Below are 24376 nucleotides of genomic sequence, written 5' to 3'. Positions count from 1 at the left end.
CCTGGCATGGTGGCTCACTCCTGTAATCCCAGAACTTTGGGAGGCCAAGGCAGGCAGATCACCTGAGGTCAGGAGTTTGAGACCAGCCTAGTCAACATGGTGAAACCCAATCTCCACTAAAAATACAAAAATTAGCTGGGTACAGTGGTGCGTGCCTGTAATCCCAGCTACTCCGGAGGCTGAGGCAGGAGAATCGCTTGAACCCGGGAGGTAGAGGTTGCAGTGAGCAGAGATTGCGCCACTGCACTCCAGCCTGGGTGACAGAGTGAGACTCCTCCAAAAAAAGAAAAAGGTTGGGCGTGGTGACACACACCTGTAATCCCAGCACTTTAGGAGACTGAGGCAGGCAGATGGCTTGAACTCAGGAGTTCAAGACCAGCCTGGGCAACATGATGAAACCCTATCTCTACCAAAAATACAAAAAGTTAGCCCAGCATGGTAGCACGCGCCTGTAATACCAGTTACTCAGGAGGCTGAGGCACGAGAATCACTGGAGCCCAAAAGCTGGAGGTTGCAGTCAGCCGAGATCTCGCCATTGCACTCCAGCCTGGCTGACAGAGTGAGACCCTGTCTCAAAAATAAAAGAAAATGCTTATAGTGCTATATTTTAAAAAAAGAAAGAAAAAGATAAAATGCCAGGTAAGCTTTTTTCATGGTTTACTGTGTTATTTCAGTCCTACCTTATACAGGTTGTTTCTGGTTGATTTCTGTTTGGGGAATGGGGAGCCCCAGCCCTTATGACTGAACCCCTGCAGGATGGCCTGGCCAGTGGGCAGTGTGCAGGTCAGTGTGTGCTAACTCCTAGCCCTAGACGTGCTCTTGTCCCACATGAGTGTGCCCCACCCCTCTCCCAGCCATGGGCAACCCAGGCTTTGGCAGAGTGTCTGTATGCCCCTTTCTGCCAGGGACCCTGGCCCCAGCTGAAGAGGGCAGCCCAGGCCAAGCCCAGCTCCCCAGAGCCCGCGGCTATGCTGCCTGCGCTCTACTTACAGCCCTGACCTCTGTTCCCGCTCTGGCATCAGCAGCGCAGCCTCTCCCATGAGAGGCTGTGGTGGGAACAGAGCTCTAAGTGTCAGATCCCTGGCTGAGCCTCCCAAAAAGTGAACTTGGGGCAGACATGACCCCTCCGGTCTTCCATTTCCCTGAAGGTGGGGGCGCAGACACAATGTTTTCCCAAGTCTGGACTGCCAGAGCTCACACGTTGGGATGGCAGATTTCACTGACCCCAGTCAGCCACAGGCAGCCCTGAGAGCCAGGGCTGAGCTAAGTGCATTCTACTCACGATCATACTCATCCTCACTCTCACCACCACGCCCCGCCCCTGCACTCAGTAAAATAAGAATTTTCATTATGCAGCACAGAAAGGTCAACAGAATCGCCTGAAGCAGCACAGCCAGCAGTGGCCAAGCTGAGTTTACACTCAGGTCTGCCCGATTCCAGCTGCCCCACATCTATTCCCAGGTGGTCGTGGCGTTTGCCGAGTGTTGGCCTCCTCTGCGGGCCAGGCCTGTAGACCCTTCCCAGCAGGCAGCAATTCTGGCTTGCATTTCTAAACCTTCTGGAAATGACTAAGGAAGCCTCCCTGATCCCCCATTTTTCTTTTTCCTCCTAAATGAGAATTTTTGCAGGTACCTCCCATCTTTCCCCCGTGTCCCTGCTGACCGCACTTTGATGAGGGAGGCTCAGGAGGGAAGGGGGCCCACGAGTGGCAGCTTGGGGAGCTATGGTGTTGCACCACCAGTATTTCCAGAATCTTCTGGAGAGCTGGTGAAAATACAGATTCCTAGGTCCCTCAAGCCCTCCTGGGGGGCCTAGGAATTTACATTGCACAAGCTGTCCTGAAAATTCTGCTGCACGCTAAAGTCTGAGCTCCACCAGAGAGAGGGAAGCCGCAGGTTTCCCACCATGCCAGTTTGGTCCTGCCTAAATGCCTTTCTAGAGGGAGAACATGGGGATCCCCTCGGGGTCCCACCGAGCCTCCACCTCATCCTGAGTTACCTGCTCAGATGCCAACCGCCAGCCAGGAATTGCCTTCTCGCTGCCACTAGTAGCTGGCCCCTCAGACACAAGGAAGATTAATTGGCAGTAGCTGGGCCGTGTGCAAAGGATTAGCAGGCGCTGAATGGGGGCAGGGGAGAAAAGAGGCTGTTGATGCCCAGGAAACCAGCAGCACCCCCCAACTCCCAGGGCCCAGCAAGGATGTGGGCCCCAGGGAAGGGCCCTTGCATGGCCCAGGTTTGGAGCACCATGGGTTGCCAGGGAACTGGCCCGGGTTACCAGGGGCCTGGCTTCCCACACACCTTGGCCAAGACAGGGAGTGGCTGATGGGAGAATAACAGCTTGGAGTTCCCAGGTGATACCTGGAGACTCTTCAAGGTGGCAGGGGCTTGTCAGCTCCCACTCAGCCGTGGCAAGAGGCGTATCCCAACTCTCCAGTCCCCAGGCCAGGACGCAGGCAGATTCTTTCTGGCTCCCCTGCCTTGGGCTCTGCCAGAAAGGCTATGTCCCAGGGCTAGGCCTTGAGGATGAATCCAAGGCCTGGCAGATGACTGAGGCATCTGACCTGCACTGTGAACTGAGGCTGGACACTAGAAGGGATACAGAGATCTAGGAGGAGAGGGCACAAGGGGACAGGGCCCAAGGAAGAGGGGCTCAGTGTGGTGGCTCTGAGGGATATTTGGCAAAGGGGCAGGACTTGATTTAATTACCTGAACCATTTCTAGAGTTCCTCTTTTCCTTTCTTTCTTCTTCTTTTTTTTTTTTTTTTTTTTGAGACGGAGTCTCGCTCTGTCGCCCAGGCTGGAGTGCAGTGGCCGGATCTCAGCTCACTGCAAGCTCCGCCTCCTGGGTTCACGCCATTCTTCTGCCTCAGCCTCCCCAGTAGCTGGGACTACAGGCGCCCACCACCTCGCCCAGCTAGTTTTTTGTACTTTTTTAGTAGAGACGGGGTTTCACCGTGTTAGCCAGGATGGTCTCGATCTCCCGACCTCGTGATCCGCCCATCTCGGCCTCCCAAAGTGCTGGGATTACAGGCTTGAGCCACCGCGCCCGGCCTCTTCTTCTTTTTTTTTTTTTTTTTAAGCCACGGTCTCTCTCTGTCACTCAGGCTAAGTGCAGTGGTGGGATCATGGCTCATTGCAGTCTCAACCTCTGAGGCTTAAGTGATCCTCCCACCTCAGCCTCCTGAGTAGCAGACGACTCATGTGTGCTGCCATGCCAGGCTAATTTTTATTTTGTTTTAGAGACAAGGGTCTCGCTATGTTGCCCAGGCTGGTCTCAAACTCCTGAATGCAAGCAATCCTCCTGCCTCAGCCTCTCATAGTATTGGGATTACAGATGTGAGCCACTGCACCTGGCCTAGAGCTCTTCCTTTGTGCCTGGCAGTGTGTCAGCCTTGGCACACTGAGCAAGACAGACATAGGCTCTGTCCTCATGGAGCTTACATTCCAATGGAGGAGATTACTGACAAATAAAGAATATTGCAAATTATGCTAAGTGCCATAAAAGAAACAGGGCAGAAGCGTGTGTTGTGGAGGGCAGTGGGGGTAGGTAGGCAGGCCCCTATGATGAGGTAGATGTATATTTGAGCTGAGACATGAAAAGCAAGAAAGACTCAGCTGTGAAAAGAGCTGGGTGAACGGTGCTCCAGACCAGGGACACTGTAGCGAGAAAGGTTCTGAGGCTGGAATGAGCCTTGAGGAGCAGAATGGGGCCCTGGGAGCCTGGAGCTTAGTGGGTGCAGGGGAGAGTGGTGGGAGATGAGGTTGACAGGTGGCAGGGGCAGATGTTGTGAGGCCTGTAGGCCACAGGAAGGAGAGTAGTTTTAGGTGATGGTTTTGAACAGGGGCTGGGCATGATCTGTGTGGCTCCATGTAGCAGACAAGCATGGAAACAGGAAACTAGTCAGGAGGCTGCGGAGGGACAAGCTGATTGGCGACTGGATGCACCCTGGATTCCCCTCCAGTGCTGGGCTTCAAGACCTCTGATAATGCAACCTCCACAAGACAAGTGATGCAGAAGAAAGTTCTTTCTGCCAGCAAGGCCAGACCCCAGTGGTAAAGCTCAAGGTACTCCCTGACCCTTCCCTACAAATATGCCAGGCTGCAGGGGTCAGAGCTCCTTCCCAGGGAACAGCAGCAAGCCCTTCTGCTCTGCCTGGGCCTGTGAGTAGCACAGGTGACATTCGCCCTTGCCTGCAGCCTGACGGGAAGGATGATGGGGCTTCAACTATGCTGGTGGGAGTACAGATAGGAGAAGAGAAAGGGGAGGAAAATGGGGAGCATTGAGGGGCTCACCCTGGGCAACTGGGTGGCTGGTTTAGTGGGTGAACCAGTAAACCACCCCAGGCTGGTTTACACATGTACTGAAAAGAAGCAGCCTGGGGCTGGAAGTTTGGAGGAAGAATTTTGGGGGGAAAATAATGAGCACTACTTTGTTAAGATGTCTGAGAGAGGCTGGGTGCAGTGACTCATGCCTATAATCCTAGTACTTTGGGAGGCCGAGGCAGGTGGATCACCTGAGGTCACGAGTTCGAGATCAGCCGGGCCAACATGGCAAAACTCTGTCTCTACTAAAAATACAAAAATTAGTCAGGCATGGTGGCAGGTGCCTATAATCCCAGCTACTCTGGAGGCTGTGGCAGGAGAATTGCCTGAACCCGGTGGGTGGAGGTTGCAGTGAGCCAAGATCACACCACTGCACTCTAGCCTAAGGAAAAAAAAAAATGTCTGAGAGACATCCAGGTTGAAATGTGACTGTGTGTGTGTGTGTGTGACTTATGGAGAGGTCTACTGGAGATAGAAATTTTGGAGGCCTCAGCTTGCAGATGATGCTTAAAGCCACAGGACTGACTGATATCACCTAGGAAACCCAAGGAAACAAAGGGGACCAGAGGTGGCACCTGGAACACTTGGGCTCACTCAGAGGATGCAAAAAGAGCAGGAGCTGGTAAAGGAGCCTTAAGGAGCTGCCAGGGATGGGGATGGAGAAGCAGAAGCATGGGGTGAGGTGAAAGCCAAGAGCAGTGGCTGTGTTGGGGTGAGGGAGTTATCCGAGGGGCCACTGTCTGAGCTGAGACTTGAAATGCGTCTCTGGGATTGGGCAACTTAGCAGCAGTTGGAGAACCTGCAGAGTGGGAAGGAGGGAAAGTTAGATGGGCCTGAGTGAAGAGTAATGGGATCTAGGGTGGGGAAAATGAGCAAAACACAGCCACACAGAGTGGCTAAAGTTTGGATGAATCTCATGTGCATATATGTGGAGGGAAAGAAGCCAGATTCAAAAGAAGACCCCGGTGATCCATGCATACAAAGTTTCCAAAAGGCAAAATCAGCCCGTCCTGTCTATGGCTACAAACATAAGTACATTTGCAGCGTCTCGTTTTCTAGAAAGCCTAGAGTTGTTAAATAACGTTTTCTACAGCTGCCCATAAATAAAAGTACTACAAGGAGGCAGAGTGGTTCCCTCTTGCTGGGTTGGGGATTGTGATTGGGAAGGCATATGTGGAAGCTTCTAGGGACTGGCAGGGCCAATGTCTTGCTTTCTTTTACTAAATTGGCTGGAATCTATTTTTCAAAACAACCTTATGGGAATATATATGCCATAAAATTCACCCATGTTAAGTATACAATTCAATGACTTTTATATTACTTATTATTTATTTATTTATTTAAGACAGGGTCTCACTCTATCACCCAGGCTGGAGTGCAGTGGCGTGATCATAGCTCACCACAGGCTCAACCTTCTTAGCTGAAGTGATTTTCCCACCTCAGCCTGCCAAGTAGCTGTGACCACAGGCACACGCCACCAGGCCCAGCTAATTTTTGTATTTTTTGTAGAGACAGGGTTTCGCCATGTTTCCCAGGCTGGTCTCGAACTCCCGGGCTCAAGCAATCCACCCGCTTGGGCTTCCCAGAGGGCTGGAATTACAGGCATGAGCCACCACCCCCGCCTAACTCAATGATTTTTAACAAATTGACTGAACTGTGCAACTCTCACTACATCTGGTTTTAGAACATTCCCATTGCCCCAGTAAGACCCCTCATGCCAGATGGTAACCACTCTTCATTCGTACACCCCAGTCCCAGGCAACCACACATATGCTTTCTGGGTCTATAGATTTGTCTTTCCTGGACATTTTATATAAATGGGTCATACAATATGTGGGTTTTCACATCTGACTTCTTTGATGTAGCATAAAGTTTTTGAGGTTCATCCACCTCGTAGCATGTATCAGAACTTCATTTCTTTTCATTGCTCAAGAGTATTTCATGGTATGGATGCACCGCAGTTTATCCACTCATCAGTGGACACAGGTTGTTTCCACTTTTTGGTTGTACATCATGTTGCTATGAACATACAAACATTTGTGTGCAAGTCTCTGTGGAGATATATACCTTTTTTTTTTTTTTTTTTTTTTTTTTTTTTTTGAGACAGAGTCTCTTGTTGCCCAGACTGGAGTGCAATGGCACAATCTCGGCTCAGTGCAAGCTCTGCCTCCCGGGTTCATGCCATTCTCCTGCCTCAGCCTCCTGAGTAGCTGGGATTACAGGCGCCGCCACCACGCCCGGCTAATTTTTGTATTTTTAGTAGAGGCAGGGTTTCACCATGTTGTCCAGGCTGGTCTCAAACTCCCAACCTCAAGTGATCTGCCCGCCTCAGCCTCCCAAAGTTCTGGGATTGCAGGTGTGAGCCACCGTGCCTTACAATATACTTTCATTTCTCTTAGGAAGCCTTCTGGGGTAGAATCTTCCAGATGACCCAATCATACGGTACATTTGTTTCACTTTTTAAGAAACTGCTAAACTGTTTTAAAAGTAGTACTCCATGTCTTGCCCAGGGTGGGTAGTAGTTATACGGGGTCTCATTTTGTAAATTATTAGTTACATTAGATATTTATGCACTTTCTGTATTTCTTCTATTTGATAACTTTAAAAGAGTCAAGAAATAAATTGGGGGTGGGGTGGTGAGTGGAGTCAACTCTGGGAAGGATTTCTGTAAGGGGTAGCAGTTTGGGATGCTGTTCTGGGGGCTGTATGGAGCACTGGAGGAGGAGCAACTGGGTAAATAAATCCTACAGGAATTTCACCGGAGGGGCTCCAAGACCCATCAGGCTCAGCCCCTGGGCAGGTATATGCAAAGCACATGCCAATATATGCAAATAAGTTAGGCTGTCTTGGAGTTTCCTCACTTTGGGGGTTTTTGTCTCTAATAGTTGGGACCAGGGCTTTGGGGTGCTAGACTTGGGCACTCACAGACTGGCTTTCCTGGGAGTGGGGAGCCTGCAGTCCTGCAGGGGCTGAGGGTGGAGTATCATCTGCTAATCCCCAGCCTGCTGAGGCCACCACTCTCCCTGATCCCCTCACGCTTACCCTGGATACTGGCCACAGCTAATCTCCACTCCTGGAGACTCAGGGGCTGGCAGACACTGTACTGCCCTCTTCCCTGAGGGTTGCAGGGAGGGGAGATCCCTCTCAGCATCCAGATCCTCCTAATGGCAGGTTCTGGAGTCCTTGCCTAACACAGAGGAGAGCCTTGAGGCCCAGAGAGAGGTGAGAATTAGCCCAGGATTACACAGCCTGCAGTGGGCTGAGTCGCCATTTTTGGCCTGCCTTGGCCTGACTACCTCCAGGGAACCACAGCTCCCCCTCTGACATTTCCCAAGATGCCTGGCCTGTGCTGAGGCCTGGGAGACCACAGCCTTCAGGAAGGCTGGAAGGAAGTGGCCAGAGCACAGGAATTCTGGCACAGGCTCTTCTTAGAGCCTGTAGTTGCCAGGGTTGCTAAGGAGTGGGTGCCTCAGAATCAGGCTGCAATGGGCATTGTCTGTGCACAATGTTCCTTTATTCTGCTGCTGTCCATAATGAGGGACTCATCCACCTCACTTCCTCTTCTGCCCATTAAGCAGTCGAAGAGCTGAAAGTCCTTATAAGCCTGTGCACCTGGGCCTGGGCCTGGGCCCTACAGATAAGGTAGCTGCTATTGGTGAGTCAGAAGCAGGGAGCCCCTTCCTCAGTTCCCCATCTCAGTGATCCCCCTCCCTGTCCCTCCCCAGGCAGTCACGTCCCCTAAGGCAGCTTCCCCATGCCTTGTCACCATGTCCCCTCCCTGCTCCTCCATGATCTAAGGTCCTCTCTCCTCCTGCCACCCTAGCTCCCACCTCCACCTCTCACCTCTAAACCAGGGTCAGGAAGAAAGCAAGCTGCCTCAACAAATTCTCACTAAAGTGTAAATGACTGAAAGGCTCCTGGGACTATCTGCTTTTTAAAGGGAGGCACTGGGTATCCAGTAATGCTTTTCTAGTTCAAATATATCATGTTGCTCCCATTCCTGAAAATATTTCTGAGTCAATCTGTAGAATTTTGGGTAAATACCTTAGCTAAGGCAAGTCCATAATTATCTACCCAGAGGCATACAGCATACTGAACTACATTCTGAACCCACTTGCTGCTGCATTTTCCTGCTCATTATTTAAGAGTAGACTCACCGGGCACGGTGGCTTACACCTGTAATCCCAGGACTTTGCGAGGCTGAGGCAGGTGGATCACTTGAGGTCAGGAGTTCGAGACCATCCTGGCCAACACGGTGAAACCCTGTCTCTACTAAAAATACAAAAACTAGTTGGATGTGGTGGTGGATGCCTGTAATCCCAGTTCCTCAGGAGGCTGAGTCAGGAGAATCACTTGAACCTGGGAGACAGAGGTTGCAGTGACCCAAGATGGTACCACTGCACTTCAGTCTGAGCAAGAGAGTGAGGCTCTGTCTCAAAAAAAAAGAAAAAAAAATACTAATAGACTCAAATATCACCTCTTTTAGACCATTCCTTGAATGTCCCAACCCCAGCCTCCCCAGAAACACACACTCTGTACTGACCTCCCTTCCAGCCATGGCACAATGTGTGTGTGTGTGTGTGCGTGTGTTGAGAGGAGCGTGGGAGGGTTGTCTCTGTTGTCTTCTGTTATCTAATGTTCCTGCCACCTCATGCTGAGCTCCGGAAAAATGGCCTGGCACACAGTAGGTGCTAAATAAATGTTTGCCAAGTAGACATCGGCACTGGCCAAGGTTGTTTTCACGCAGAGAAGGGTGTCTGGCTGGCATGAGCCCAGGGTGAGCCCCTTAGAACCCTCTGCCCCCCAGCTATGGCCCGCATCATCGACCTGGTGCCCTGGGACGATGGTTCCACACATGTGTATGCCTCCCCGGCCATCCTGCTTCCTGTGGAGCGGCGGCGCAACCAGCTGGCGGGCGTGAAGCAGCAGCTCTACCACCCAGCCCTGCCCACCCTGCGCCACATGGACAGGGACACCGTCAAGGCCTGCCTTCCTGATGAGCACTGCCAGTCCACCACCTACTACCGCAAAGGTCAGGCCACCAGTGCAGGATCCCCTTTGGGGAAGGGGCAGGTGGTTTCAAGAAAGAGGGTGACAGATGCAAGGATGAAAGAGGCCAGTCCCAGCTCTGCTGCTCCCTGCCCAGGACACTTCGACCAGGTCTGAGCCCCTGTTTACTGCTCAGTACAATGAGGATAATGACAAGGCCTGCCTTGAAGGGTTGTTGTGGGGTTAAAAGGAGATAAGGTGCAAAAAGCACTGAGAGGCTGGGAGCAGTGGCTCACACCTGCAATCCCAGCACTTTGGGAGGCCAAGGCAGGCAGATGACCTGAGGTCAGGAGTTCGAGGCCAGACTGGCCAACATGGTGAAACCCCGTCTCTACTAAAAATACAAAATTAACCAGGTGTGGTGGCAGGCGCCTATAATCCCAGCTACTCAGGAGGCTGAGGCATGAGAATCGCTTAAACCTGGGAGGCAGAGGTTGCAGTGAGCTGAGATCACGCCACCGCACTCCAACCTGGGCAACAAGAGCGAGTCTCCATCTCGAAAAAATAAGCCCATAGAGTAGTGCCTGACACATAATCTGTGCTCAAAAAGTGTTGCTGATGCCATTGTTGTTATTGTTGTTTTGTTTTGTTTTGTTTTTTGAAGGCAGTGTCTTACTCTGTTGCCCAGGCTGGAGTCAGCGGCATGATCACAGCTCACTGCACCCTCGACCTCCCAGGCTCAAATGATCCTCCCATCTCAGCCTCCTGAGTAACTGGGACCACAGACACATGCCACCATGCCCAGCTAATTTTAAAAAATTATTTGTAGAGACAGGGTCTCCCTATGTTGCCTAGCCTGGTCTCAACTCCTGGGCTCAAACGATGCTCCTGCCTTGGCCTCCCAAAGTGCTGAGATTACATGCGTGAGCCACTGTGCCTAGCCTGTTGTAATGAATGGAGAGAGAACTGGGCAGAGGTTGGCAGGTGCAGTGGTAGGAGTCATAACAGTCTAACAGTAACAACTTCTGCCCAAGCATCTCTGTATGTGGGAAAGAAAGAGAAAGACCCCTCCTCACAGCCCCCATGCAGGAGAGGAGAACATGTGGGCCTTCAGGGCAAAAGTGCCCCACGGGCCCAGTGAATAACCCTGCATGGACTGAGGAGCTTGCGTGTGGAGGGATTTAGAAGGTATTTAGCAGATAAAGTCAACAGGAGTAGGTGCAGGCAGGGCGGGGTAGGAGGCGGAACAGGGGGAGTGCAGGCCCATACCTAGGCTCCAGCTTGGGTGACAGGTGGGCTGAGGGTGTCAGAGACCGCACGGAGACCACCAGAGTTACCACACGGGTCCTGATGGGAAACACAAATGAGGGAAGTGGGTGAGGAGGCCGTGGGGGAAGGAAAATTCCACAGGGAAATGGGACACCCACACCTGCCCTGTTTAAACAGTAGCCATGGGGCTCCCTGCACACTGTGCTATGTTGGAGGGGCCAGCCAGGTTACCAGTTCTTCCAATTTCCTGCTTCTGAGAGAAGCCAGGAATCTAGATTTTTAAAAGAAAGCTCTAATATAGATATGTATTTTGTTGTAAGCATATGCTTTAAATAAAAGTAATAGGCACAACTTCAAAACTCAAAATGCTGTAACAATATGCACAGCAACAAGCCTCACTCCCATCACCCCCCATACAGGTAACCCCCCCACATTCTTAGTTTCTGATGTCTCTCCCTGGTTCCCTAATGGGAATACAAACACATGTTATTTTGCTCCCCAATTTTTCATTACTGTTAACTGAAAAATCAGAAATTTATAAATTTAGGCAGGGCACAGTGGCTCACGCCTGTAATCCCAGCACTTCGGGAGGCCGAGCCAGGCAGATCACTTGAGGTCAGGAGTTCAAGACGAGCCTGGCCAACATGGTGAAACTCCCAGCTTTACTAAAAATACAAAAATTAGCGTGGCAGGGTGGCAGGTGCCTATAATCCCAGCTATTCAGGAGGTTGAGGCAGGAGAATCGCTTGAACCCAGGAGGCAGAGGTTGCAATGAGCCAAGATGGAGCCACTGCACTCCAGCCTGGGTGACAGAGCGAGACTCCATCTTCAAAAAATAAAATAAATGTTTAAGTTTAGAAAAGGAGACTTTATTTCTTATAAGGGGTTATAGCTGCAAGGTGGCCATCCCACAGGCTGGAAAGTGTGCCTCCAGCTGAAGCCCAAAGATGGGCATGTCAAAGGAGGAGGGGCTGGGTAAGAGCTTTATGTTCAAAGGGTTGGCTAAATATACGTATTCAACAGGTTACAGGAGGAGCTATAAATATTCATGAAGATAGTACTGACATGGGCATAATGAACAAACTTGCATGTAATATACAACCCATGTTGGCTTTGAGGTGGAGACTTAACCTTTAAATGTATTACAATTAGGCCCTATATGACAAAAGATGTTTTCAGGATGCAAAGTTCAGCAAGTGAGCAGCCTCTGTCCACGGTTGGTGGTCTTCTCATCTGGAGAAAGTTACTGAAATCAGCCTCATATGCAATCACAGGCATAGCTGTGGCTGGTGGATCAGGGGGTCACTTCGTCAGCATCTGTGAGCTGTATGAGTTGTAATTGTTTTAATATTGCTTATCTCAAGGCCAGTGCTAGAGAAAAAGAAAAACCTCATGGCAATTAAAACATAGCTTATTTATTTTTTGTTTTGTTTTTTAGACAGAGTTTCTCTCCGTCACCCAGGCTAGAGTACAATGTCACAAACATGGCCCATTACAGCCTCGACCTCCCAGGTTCAGGTGATCCTCCCACTTCAGCCTCCTGAGTAACTGGGACTACAGGCACACACCATCACGCCAGGCTATTTTTGTTGTTTTTGTTGTTTGTTTGTTTGGTGTGGAGACAGGGTTACACTATGTTGCCAGGGCTGGTCTCCAACTTCTGCGCTTAAGTGATCCTCCAGCTTCAGCCTCCTAAAGTGTTGGAATTACAGGCATGAGCTATCACAACCAGCCTGTAGTTTATGCTTTAAGTGTAGGGGTGTGTGACTTAACCCTTGCCTTGCATGGCCTTAGGTCCTGTTAATAATCTGGTATCTTGGCCGGGCACGGAGACTCACGCCTGTAATTCCAGCACTTTGGGAGGCTGAGGCAAGTGGATTGCCTGAGGTCAGGAGTTCAAGACCTGCCTGACCAATATGGTAAAACTGCTTCTACTAAAAATACAAAAACTAGCCAGGTGTGGTGGTGTGCGCTTGTAATCCCAGCTACTCGGGAGACTGAGGCAGGAGAATTGCTTGAACCCAGGAGGTGGAGGTTGCAGTGAGCCGAGATCACACCACTGCACTTCAGCCTGGGCAACAGAGTGACACTCTGTCTCAATAATAATAATAATAATAATTATTATTATTATTATTTAGCATCTTGTTGCCACAAACAGTCTGTTCTCTTAGTCTTGTAATCTCTCTTTTGAGACGGAGTCTCGCTCTGTCGCCCAGGCCGGAGTGCGGGGGCATGATCTCGGCTCACTGCAACTTCTGCCTCCCGGGTTCAAGTGATTCTCCTGCCTCAGCCTCCCGAGTAGCTATCTGGGACTACAGGCGTGTGCCACCATGCCCAGCTGATTTTTATATTTTTAGTAGACATGGGGTTTCACCCTGTTGGCCAGGCTGGTCTCAAAATCCTGACCTCAAGTGACTGGCCTCCAAAACCACTGGGATTACAGGCATAGCCACCGCACCTGGCCTTGTGATTGCTAGTTTAACATTAATGCTCATCATTTATTGTGTCTAAACCACAAAAAGGCAGGGGTAGGATGAAGCATGTCTGACCTCCTGTCCCATTATGGCTGGGAACTCAGTTTTTTAAGGTTTTGGGGGGTCCCCTTAGCCAAGAGGGGGTTCCACTCAGTCAATACATTGGGGAGACCTCAGGATTTTCTTTTTAGTTTACATTATAAACATTTTCAAATGGAGAAAAGTTGCAAGAATATTACTATGAGTACCCACCACCTTCCACCTGCTTCAGTTGATTTTTGCCATATTTTTGCTTCTCTCGCCCTCTCTCTCACATTCTTGGACACCCTTTAGCAAGCAGCTCCCAATGACAAAAACATCCTTCTGCATGACACGATACCATTATCACACCTAGGAAACTTAACAATACTTCTACAACATCTAATATCCAGACCATATTAAAATCTCCCCAACTGACCCCAAAGATGTCTTTTATGGCTTTAAAATGATTTTTTGGAACAAGAATTCAATCTAAGATTATGTATTTCAGTTACTTGTTTTGTCTTTCATCTTAGTCTAAAACAGTCCACCCAGTTTCCATTGCCCACCATCATACTGACTTTTTAGAGTCTCCAAGTTGTGTTGCAGACAGTACCATATGGTGAATTTGAGCCACTGTTTCCTTATGGTGTTTCTTACCTTGTTAATCTATTTTCTGTAAACCAGCAGCTAGGTGTAGAGACCTGAATCACCAGGTTAAACACTGCTGGCCAGAATCTTTCACAGGCAACAGATGCTATGTTTGCCATAATGCAGCAGGAGGCACAGAATTTCATTATCACATTATTTGTGATGCTAAGCTTGATGATTTGGTTGAGGTGATGACCTGAATATATATTCTCTGTTTCCAATAGTCTATGTTTAGTCTACTATTTTAAAGCAAACAGTAGGCTGGGCGCGGTGGCTCACGCCTGTGATCCCAGCACTTTGCGAGGCTGAGGTGGACAGATCACAGGTCAGGAGTTGGAGACCAGCCCGGCCAACATGGTGAAACCCCATCTCTACTAAAAATACAAAAATTAGCCAGGCATGGTGGCACGCACCTGTAATCCCAGCTACTCAGGAGGCTGAGGCATGAGAATCGCTTGAACCTGGGAGGCAGAGGTTGCAGTGAGCCGAGACTGCACCACTCCACTCCAGCCTGGGCGACAGAGCGAGACTCCGTCTCAAAAAAAAAATTTTTTTTAAGCAAATGGCAGCATATTGTATATACCCTTCTGCACCTTGGAGTCCTTGTATAGAGAAATTCTTCAACTTGTTAATTTATTTGTTAAAGACAAGGTCTCACTATGCCACCCAGGCTGGAGTGCAGTGGAGTGCGGCCCTCAAACTCCTGGGCCCAAACAATCTTCCTGCCTCAGCTTCCTGAGTAGCTGAGACTACAGGCTTGAGCCACCATACCTGGCATTTTTTGTGTGTCTTGATTTCTAGGCACTCTTTCAGTATTAATTAATATTAATATTAATATCTGTAAAATAAGTGGAAATATTTTTTCAATTTGTTTTTTGACATTTGTTTTTGCCATGTAGAAGTTTATTTTTATATATTTGTTATCAATCTTTTATTTAATGCTTCTGGATTTTTAATTAAAATTATTAAGGCCTTTCCCATCCCAAGGTTATAAAAGAATTTGCCCATGTTCAATTTTTACACTGGAATCTTCGGAGTTTTATTCTGTGGCAAGGGGTGAGATGTGATTACTATTTTATCTTAGATTTTTTTTAAGTTGTCAAATTAAAAAAAAAATGTAAGAGAGTCTCACTCTGTTGCCCATGCTGGAGTGCAGTGGCGCAATCTCAGCTCACTGCAACCTCCACCTCCTGGATTCCAGTGATCCTCGTGCCTTAGCCTCCCTAGTAGCTGGGACTACAGTCGTGTGCCACCACGCTCAACTAATTTTTCGTATTTTTGGTAGAGATAGGGTTTCACCTTGTTACCCAGGCTGGTCTCGAACTCCTGAGCTCAAGTGATCCACCCGCATCAGCCTCCCAAAGTGCTGGGATTACAAGTGTGAGCTACTGCGCCCAGCCTTTTTTCTTTTTTTGAGACAGGATCGTGCTCTGTCACCCAGGTGGAAGTGCAGTGGCATGATCACTGAAGCCTCGACCTCCTGGACTCAAGTGATCCTCCTGCCTCAGCCTCCCGAGTACCCGGGATTACAGGCACTCCACACCATGCCCGGCTAATTTTTGTATTTTCAGTAGAGATGGGGTTTCACCATGTTGGCCAGTCTGGTCTGGAACTCCTGACCTCAAGCGATTCACCCGCCTCGGGCATCCCAAAGTACTGGGATTACAGGTGTGGGCCATCGTGCCTGGCCTCAAAAAATTTTTAAAGTACAGTGTGGGCCAAAGTTCTCTGACCTCTGACCACTGGTGAAGGAGACACCTCTTCTCCCTTTCTCTTGTTTCAACAGATGAGTTTGACAACGCCCATTTTACACTTCTTGGGGTCCCCAACAAACCCCTGCAGTGTTTGGTGAGTGTCCTCTGCCCTGCCCTTGGGTAGCTAAGGGGCACCAGCCCCAAGCACCTCTGGTCCTGGGATCTACTCCCTGAGCACCTCCTCAGGTGCCTGCTTGGGACTCCCCACATCACCCTATCCGGGTTCCCGACTTCGGGCGCCCCCTCGGTCCAATGCACCGGGCCAGTTGTCAGCTGAGGCCTTTGGGATGGACTGGGATGGCTTCTCTAGGCTCCTGCGGCTACTGCTGCGCGGGTCTGACCCCCGTGGCCCTGTCAGGACATCACCGCGACAGGCCAGAAGCTCCGCAACAGGTACCACGAGGGAAAGCTGGCGCCCATCGCGCCGGGCATCAACCGAGTGGACTGGCCCTGCTTCACGCGCGCCATCGAGGATTGGTCCCACTTCGTGTCCTCGGCCGGGGAGTTCAAGCTGCCTTGCCTGAGCAAGCGAGGTCAGTCTACGTACGGGTCGCTAAAGGAACCGCAGGGCAGGTGGGCCGCGGGGCTGGAGCAGGGAGCGTGGACTGCGCACAGGAACGTAGGCGGCGGGACAGGCAGAGACAGGGCTGGACCGCTGGGGTGCAGTGGTGGCACTTGCGGTGGGTGGGGCCGAGACGCGCGCGCGGATCTGGAAGCAGGACTGCCCATGAGGAGGGGGCGGAGCCAGGAGGAGCCGTCGGGGTGGGGGTTTGCCCTGCGGGGTAGCGGAGGCGGGACCTGTTTTCCGAACATGTGTGGGTGGGGCTGGATTGTGGGCGGGGCTTAGGTAAGGAGGCGGGGTTTGTCCTGGGAGGCGGATGAGCGCAGGAGAGGGGGCTCTCCGTTCGCAGTGGAGGGTCTCAGCGGCTACGCGGTGCGGTACTTGAAGCCGGACGTGACCCAGAGCTGGCGGGTAGGGAGCGCTGCGCGCAGACCCGTCCCTGGGCGGGGAGAGGGGGGTCCTGGTGGGGAGCGGCTTAAGCCGGGAGTTGAGGCGGGGAGGAGACCCAGAGCAGTGCCTCCCAGTCTTCAGGACCACGGTCTCTAGCAGGAAGCCCTGTGTGGGGCGTGGGCAGGGCGTCCGTGCTCCCCTGACTCATCGTGCCCCTATCCCTGCTGCCCGCCTCAGTACTGCCTCAACCAGAACCCCAGCCTGGACCGCTACGGACAGAAGCCCCTGCCTTTCGACTCCCTGTAAGTGACGCCACGCGCCCCGGGACCCCATATCCGGAGGAGGGAGGATGAGGTCTGGGCCGTTTTCCTAGCGCACACGCAATGACCCTTGAAAACGTGAGAACTGGGAAAAATTGGCTCCAATACACCAGAAACAAATTACAATTTCAAATGAATACACGTGTAATTCCTACTAAACGGAGCACCTTGGCCTCCCTGACAACTCCACCCTTGCGGAGTGGAGGCGTTTGCATTGGGTGTAGGCGCCCTGGAGCCCTTCAGGAGGGATGGCGGGGAGAGGGGGTGGCTCCCGAGGTCTAGTGAGGCGCCCAGAGAGGGTCGCCCCTTCCCATCTCGGGTTCACCCGCCCCGTTCTTTCCCAGGAACACTTTCCGAAGCTTCGGCTCCAGCTACAGGTAGGGGAACGGTCCTGTCCCGCCCCACAGCCAACCACGTTCCCATCCGACTGCTGGGGACAGCCTCGGGGCTCCCCGACTCTGAGACCCCCCTGCCCCGGCGAGGCCTGGCGAGGAGAAGGTGCCCTCCTGGGGGGGCGCAAGCTGCCTCGCTCTGGAGGGGTCGCCCCCGGGAAAAGGGGCGCCCACGGGGGGGGGGGGAGGGGGGGGGGGGGGGGGGGGGGGGTCCATATCCCACCAGGTTTGACTGGAGGAGGCCAAAAGGATGGGGCGGGGGTGTTACCTGGAAGGAGAGAAAACAGACAAATAAGAAACACGAGGGAGAGCCAAGAATCTGCCTTTTTGGGTGCGGAGAGGCCCTAAGGGAGGGGGCTAAGTGGTGTCCCCGGCAAGGTCGTCGCACAAGTAAAGGCTTGGAGATAAGAACAAGAACGGAGGTTGCAAGATATTCAGACATTTTCATAACTGAGCCATCTCTCACCTTCCTCGCCCCACTTTGTACACTCCAGCAAGACTAGACTCCCCCGAAACCCAGCAGGACAAGCACTCTTCATACCTTTGCCTGTGCTGTTTCAGCGCCTAGATGGTCCTTCCTCCTCTGCCTGAAAAACTTCTTCGTGCCTTTCTTCCCCTCCCCCGCCCAAATCTAGCTCTGTCGCCCAGGCTGGAGTGCAATGGCGCCATCTCAGCTCACTGCAACCTCTGCCTCCCGGGTTCAAGCAATTCTCCTGACTCAGCTTTCTGAGTAGCTGGGATTATAGGCTAGTGCCACGAAGCCCGGCTAATTTTTGTACTTTTAGTAGAGATGAGGTTTCACCATATTGGTCAGGCTGATCTCGTGATCCACCCGCCTTGGCCTCCCAAAGTGCTGGGATTACAGGTGTGAGCCACCGCGCCCGGCCTCTTTCATGCTCTTTAAAGCTCAGCCCAGATGTGCAATCCTCCTTGAAGTTTTCCCCCACCTTCTGCCTCTCCCCACCGGCTCACACTCCGTCCCATTGGTCACTACCTATGTGTCCATATCTTATAGCACCGAGACTATTGCACTGTCATTATTGACAGAAGCTAGCCTTCCCCTCTCCCACACAGGGGAACGTTTCTGGGTTTTGCTACCGTATGATGCCTAACAGAGTAGGTTCACTAAATGATTGAAAAATGGGTGAAGTTTTTCATAGTTAGGAATCAATGGTAGAGAAGGATGAGGCAAAGTCAAAGGAGGGAGGTTAGCTTGACAGCTAAGGAGGACAGCTGAAAATACAGAAAACAGGGAGCCACTGAAGGCTCCTGAGCCACATAGAGGCTGGCTAGAAGCTGTGTTTTCAGAGCCTAGAGGGGGAAAGCCTGATTTTTCCCCTAGGACACCCTGGAAACCCCCACCTCACCCCTACTTCTCTCCACAGTCGTGTCAACTATCTGACCCCCTGGCATTAATCTCTGGAAAGGAGGCTGACTCCCAGGCTGCCGGACAGTGCCACCTCAGGTCTCCTGGCCAGACCGAGGACTTATGGTGGCACCAGCCATCTCCCCAGGAGTTCAGCCTAACTAGAAATAAACCTAATACTTCCTTAGAGAGACATGCAATTGTCTGTGTGTGTGTGTGTGTGTGTGTCTTGCAGAGGCTGGGAGAGGGTCAGGACCACAGGATGACAGTATCTTACCCTTGCCTGTCCCCAGCCAACTCCTGAAGAACTGGTGGGGGGTTGGAGAAAAATGTTTGGTGACCTGGTTCGAGAGTCAGGGTGTAAGCCCTAAGGTCCAGCCAGAATTAAGGTCCAAGAGCAAGAGATGTGTTCCTGCCCCTTGCCGGCAGCCCCACACCCAAACCCCCTCCATTTCAGATCCTGAATTTAAGCCCTAAAGAGAAAGGGAGGGGGTTAGAAAGCTATTTTTAGGTGCCTTTTTGAAGCTCTTGCCATACCGGTGTGCTCTGGGGGGTTTCCCTGTGCCCGGGGTCGCCCTGAAGGTGTGGGAGCAGGCTGGGGCAAGGGGAGCTGGCCAGGCCTATGGTCTTGATTCTTGTGATGCAACAGAATGTAGAGTCTAAACTTGCATGAGATGCACGAAGCCACTCAGAGAAGAAAGTTCCCTGCTCTCCAAAGCACCACCAATAAACATGTCATCTAAGCAAAAAGTCCTCTGCTCTATCCATGAGGCTTCAGAAATAGCCCTTGTCTACCCACCAACCATCCATTCCAAGCTGCTCTTGTGAAAAGAAGGCATGATGTCCCAGGGACAGTGTGGGGACTCCTGGCCCAGGTCTGGAGTAATGCTATCCAGGGGGCTAAGACAGAGCATCTCCAGCAATGGTAAGGGGGTGTATTAGTCTGTTTTCATGCAGCTGATAAAGACACACCCAAGACTGGGAAGAGAAAGAGGTTTAATGGACTCAGTTCCACATGGCTGGGGAGGCCTCATAATCGTGGTGGAAGGCGAAAGGCACTTCTTACATGGTGGCAGCAAGAGAGAATGAGTGCCAGGGGAAATGGTTTCCCTTATAAAACCATCAGATCTCATGAGACTAATTCACTACCACAAGAACAGTATGGGGGAAATCACCCCCATGATTCAATTATCTCCCACCAGCCTCCTCCAACAACATGAAGGAATCACGAGAGCTACAATTCAAGATGAGATTTGGGTGGGGACACAGCCAAACCACATCAGGGGGTTAGGGCTGCTAGCATCTGTGCTTAGCTCCAGGACCTTCCAGATACCCTACCCCCATCCCACCTGTGGGCGGCTGACAAGCATAGACCCAGATCAGGATAAATAGCTACCAAGCTAACAATCTACCTGTATAGGACTTCTGGTCCTGAAACCTGGGGCTTCAGGGACCCACAGACCTCCTGAAATCATGTACAGAATCATGTGTCCACCTTGGGACTGCACTTGGGAAGCCACTGGCAGAGCCGCCTGGAGTGTCAGAGTCACGTTCTGTGCTTCTGTCCCCTCCAAATGACAACTCAGAGAAGAGCTGGACTTGCCCAGGGCTCACAGCAGGGATGCTAGAGTTCTGGCCTGGGAGAGGTGGGCCAGCCAGAGAACCCCAGCAGACATGCTGAAGCCTGCCAGATGGAATCAAGTGACTGCGGTGTTTTTCCTGGCCCTGCTTCCTTGTATGACTGGACAAGTCCCTGCCAGCATACAGCCCAGCGAACACTACAGAGCTTTGCCTGGGCCAGGCCCTTTGCTGGTGCTGGGAGGACACAGACAAGATGCTCTCCCTGCCCTCCCTGCCTTTGAAGTGCTTCCAGCCCAGCAGGCCCAGCCAACGAGAACCTGAAAGTAGAGGTGATCACATGAGTACACACCTAGACCATGTTCTCCCAGCCAAAACCCCATGAATGGCAATCCACACCAGCAATTTAATTAAAGCTTCTTGCCCACTGATTGTACATTTAATCCTGGTTTCAATAATATAAATATATTATAAAATATATAAATATAAATACATGTATATATGTAATTAATATATATTTATATAAAATATAAATATAAAAAAGTGTGCCTAAGAATAAAGGAAATGCAGAGTAGATAAGCATAAATGAGTCTGCTTTTATGTGCAATTTCTATTTTTAAATGGAAGGCAATGCATTAACCATCTTGCAGACCCCATGAGATGGGTCATTTTAGACCCATTTTACAGATGATGAAATGAACTTTGGAAGGTTAAGTGGCTGACCCAAGATCTGGTGATTGACAGAGCTAAGAATTGAAGTTGGCCTGCCTGAGCCCCCCACCCCCATCCCCTGCCTGTGGCCACTAGGTTCTACTGCCTGCCTGCTACGGGACAGATCCAAACTAAGAATGGGGAAGAAACCAAAGGGGGCTTCCTCGGGGTGGGGCCATCTGACTAGGGCTCAGAGGGAGGATAAGATGTCCCATCAGAAAGCTCTCTTGGGGCCGGGCAGGGTGACTCACACCTGTAATCCCAGCACTTTGAGAGGCCAAGGCGGGAGACCACCTGAGGCCAGGAGTTCGAGGCCAGCCCGGCCAACATGGCAAAACCCCATCTCTACTAAAAATACAAAAATTAGCTGGATGTGGTGTGCATATCTGTAATCCCAGCTACTCTAGAGGCTGAAGCAGGAGAATCACTTGAACCCAGGAGGCAGAGGTTGCAGTAAGCCAAGATCGGGCCACTGCACTCCAGCCTGGGAACAGAGCAAGACTCCATCTAAAAACAAACAAACAAAAACGAAAAAGCTCTCTCGGAGTTGCTGGCAGTGGCAGAATCTGCAGGTTGAGAATCCCACCCGGAGGCCAAAGGCCAGAGGCTGAGAGAGGGAAAGCAGCCCATCCCAACCCAGCTGAGGCCACTGTGGCCCAGCATGCTGACACCCCCTCTCAGTCTCCAGGGACTCTTTGCTCATCAAAGAGTGTCAGCGCCACATTCTGTGCCACCCAGGGTCCCCTCCAAATGACAACTCAGAGAAGAGCCGGACTTGCCCAGGGCTCACAGCAGGGATGCTAGAGTCCTAGACCACATCGGAAATCTTCCCAGCAGCCATGGCCTTGGGGACAGTCCAGCCTCCATGGCCTGACCCCAATCCACTACTGTGGCCCTTTATCCCAACATGAACTCCCCTACAGCCTCCTTGCAATTCCAGAGGCTCTGGGCTTCTGTCTGCCTCCAACCTTTGTTCAAAGCCTTCCTTTCACCAGAAATGCTTTTCCCCCACCTCTTCCTACCCAAATCCCACCCTCCATTCCAGGCAGGCTACTCTCAAGTCCTCCCATCTCCCCCCAGCTCTTCTCTCAAATCACAAAAACAGGGACCACAGCTGTCCTCGGGGCTAATTCACACCCTCTGGCCCACCCTGGGCTCATTCACTGGCTCATTTTATTCTAACTGGACCTGGGGCTCAGGAATGGGGCCTGTGGTCTTTTCCAGAACCAACACACCAATCAGGACTAAATTAACTACTACAGAGTTATAGCGGTATCGAGTACAAAATCACCTGAAAAATGATGTCCTAACCCAGGGCCTGGGGCTGGCAATGGGGAGGTTCAGGGATAGGGTGAGGGTCCAAGCTGAACCTTGGAGGGGTGGGGCAGGGGTCAGGCAGAACTCGTGAACATCATATTTTGTACTAGATATCAGCAGTTTTGACATTTTTTTACTGTACCTTTTGATATGCAAAAACCTCAAAACCGGCTCACCTGAAATTCGTGCCTTGTGCCCTGTAGCACCTGCTCAGTGCCTGGCAAACAGTAGGTGCTCAGTAATGCTTGTGGATGAACAAAGGCAGGAAGGCAGACCCAGGGTGGGGACAGAGAGATACACAGGAAAGAAGGAGCCATCCCCTTGACTCCATTTCACAGCCCTGAGGAAGACTGTGTTCTGGCTGGAATCTTTGTAGATGAGAAAATCAATAGTGGCCAAGGCTTTTCTAGGAAGCACCACCTTCAAGAAACCAAGAAGCCACCTGCATGAGGATCAGATGTGGAGCTCGTGGGAGAGCCTGGCCCTCCTTAGGCTGGGGGGCCTAGGGCCTTTGTGGCACTACTTCTGTACATCTGGGAAGATGGAACGCAGTGGCTTTGATTGTTCAAGGAGTTGAGAGAGGGCCAGAGGGGTTGGTCACGCCATCTGCCTGCTGCTGAAGAGCTTTTCTACTGCCCTGGCCAGCCCTGGACTGGTCCTGGCTATTGTTCTCGGCTTGCTGGCCAGCAAAGAGCGAGCAGGAGCTCTACACGGCTCAGACCCCACTGCCTCTCCTTCACCTGTGTGCAGGTACCAGGCTCACCTGGCCAACTCCCACAATTCCAGGCCACTTTCATCACTGCCTGGCTGTGAACAACCCCTGGACTTCCTAAGCATCTGCCCTGCCACCTTATAAGTATGGAATGAGGCTCAGACCTGCTGGCGGATGGGAAAAGGCTTCTGTACGGTGTATGGCAAGGCCGATGGGAGGGCTCTCAGATGGGAGGGCTGGGCTGGCTTGCTCTTGCCTCTGACTTCCCAGCGCTAGTCCTTCTGCGTGGATACTACATGCCAAACATGTCACACAAATCATTCCACTGTGCCCTTACCCTAAACCTCAGAAGACAGCATTATTGACTCCATTTCACAGATGAGGACATTGAGGTTCAGAGAGCTTCAACAGCCTGCCCAAAGCCCTGGAACCAATGAGTGGTGAAGCGGGACTCTAGCCAGGGCTGCTGTGGTGCTCTGAAGCAGGACACCACACTCAGTCTACTATGGTTCATGAGTACAGGTTCCACCCCCAGAAAGCGGCATCCTCTCCCCCGTCCCCTGCAGGGCTAAGCATGGAGCAGAGCCAGCGCATGGTGGGAGTTTAGAAAAGCTGTCAGGATGATGGGCTTCCTAAGAACATCCCCTTTGGTGGCCCAGCCTGCCCTGGCACCAACTTCTAGGACCCAGGAGAATGGCCCCCTCCCCTTCCCACTCCTGGTGTCTCTCACTAGCCAGGGGGAATGACTAACTCCCAAAGAGGAGGCTGTGTCAGTCTCTCCCTCCTCCTTCCTGCTTCCTCCCAGCCCTGGCCCTCATCCAGATGTCACCCTCATCCTAAAACACCACACTTCCCATCCTCCCAGTGGTTGGGCCAAAAGGAATGATTAGCCAGAGACTAAAGATATAGCACTAGTTTATATTCCTAGTCACAACATCTGAAGCTCCCCTTTAAGATGCTATGCTTGGCCGGGTGCAGTGGCCTGTAATCCCAGCACTTTGGGAGGCTGAGGCGGGTGGATCATTTGAGGTCAGGAGTTCAAGACCAGCCTGGCCAACATGGTGAAAACCTGTCTCTACTAAAAATACAAAAATTAGCCAGGCGTGGTGGCATGTGCCTGTAGTCCCAGCTATTCCGGAGGCTGAGGCAGGAGAATCACTTGACCCTGGGAGGCGGAGTTTGAAGTGAGCTGAGATTGCTCCATGCACTTTGACCTGGGTGACAGAGGGAGACTCAGTCTAAAAAAAAAAAAAAAATGCTGTGCTGTAAGAGAAGGAGACACTCATCAGGTTTGGGAAACAGGAAATTGGCAGTCCTGTAGGTCAGCATTCCTGGGCCTATTGGTGGGAGAAGTACCTGTATGGCCAGGTGCAGTGAGCAGCTGCTTAAGCCGGTTTGTGCTGTTTCTGCCACTTACAACCAAGAGAGGCTAGTCGGAGATACCAGAGGGGAACAGGCTGGAGGCCAGGAGGGGCAGGGAAGGGAAAATGGGCCATGGGTTGATCCTGTCGCTTTCCCAGAATCAGAGCACCAGGCCTGCTGGTGGGG

General features: G+C 51.5%; 1 protein-coding gene across 1 annotated transcript; it reads left to right on the top strand.

The window, feature by feature from the left end:
• The first annotated feature begins 7810 nt into the window (after positions 1-7810).
• Positions 7811-18703, top strand: TEPP (testis, prostate and placenta expressed). The gene is given in 9 exon segments (XM_003916958.5): positions 7811-7864; positions 7866-7980; positions 9133-9357; positions 15513-15574; positions 15839-16013; positions 16392-16453; positions 16670-16734; positions 17097-17129; positions 18530-18703. Coding segments are annotated over 9 exon segments (822 nt in total). The 3' UTR covers positions 18561-18703.
• Positions 18704-24376: the final 5673 nt, after the last annotated feature.

This window comes from Papio anubis, chromosome 18, assembly GCF_008728515.1.
Source record: "Papio anubis isolate 15944 chromosome 18, Panubis1.0, whole genome shotgun sequence".
In the NCBI taxonomy this organism is placed as follows: Eukaryota; Metazoa; Chordata; class Mammalia; order Primates; family Cercopithecidae; genus Papio; species Papio anubis.
This window is presented reverse-complemented; position numbering and strand designations above follow the sequence as displayed.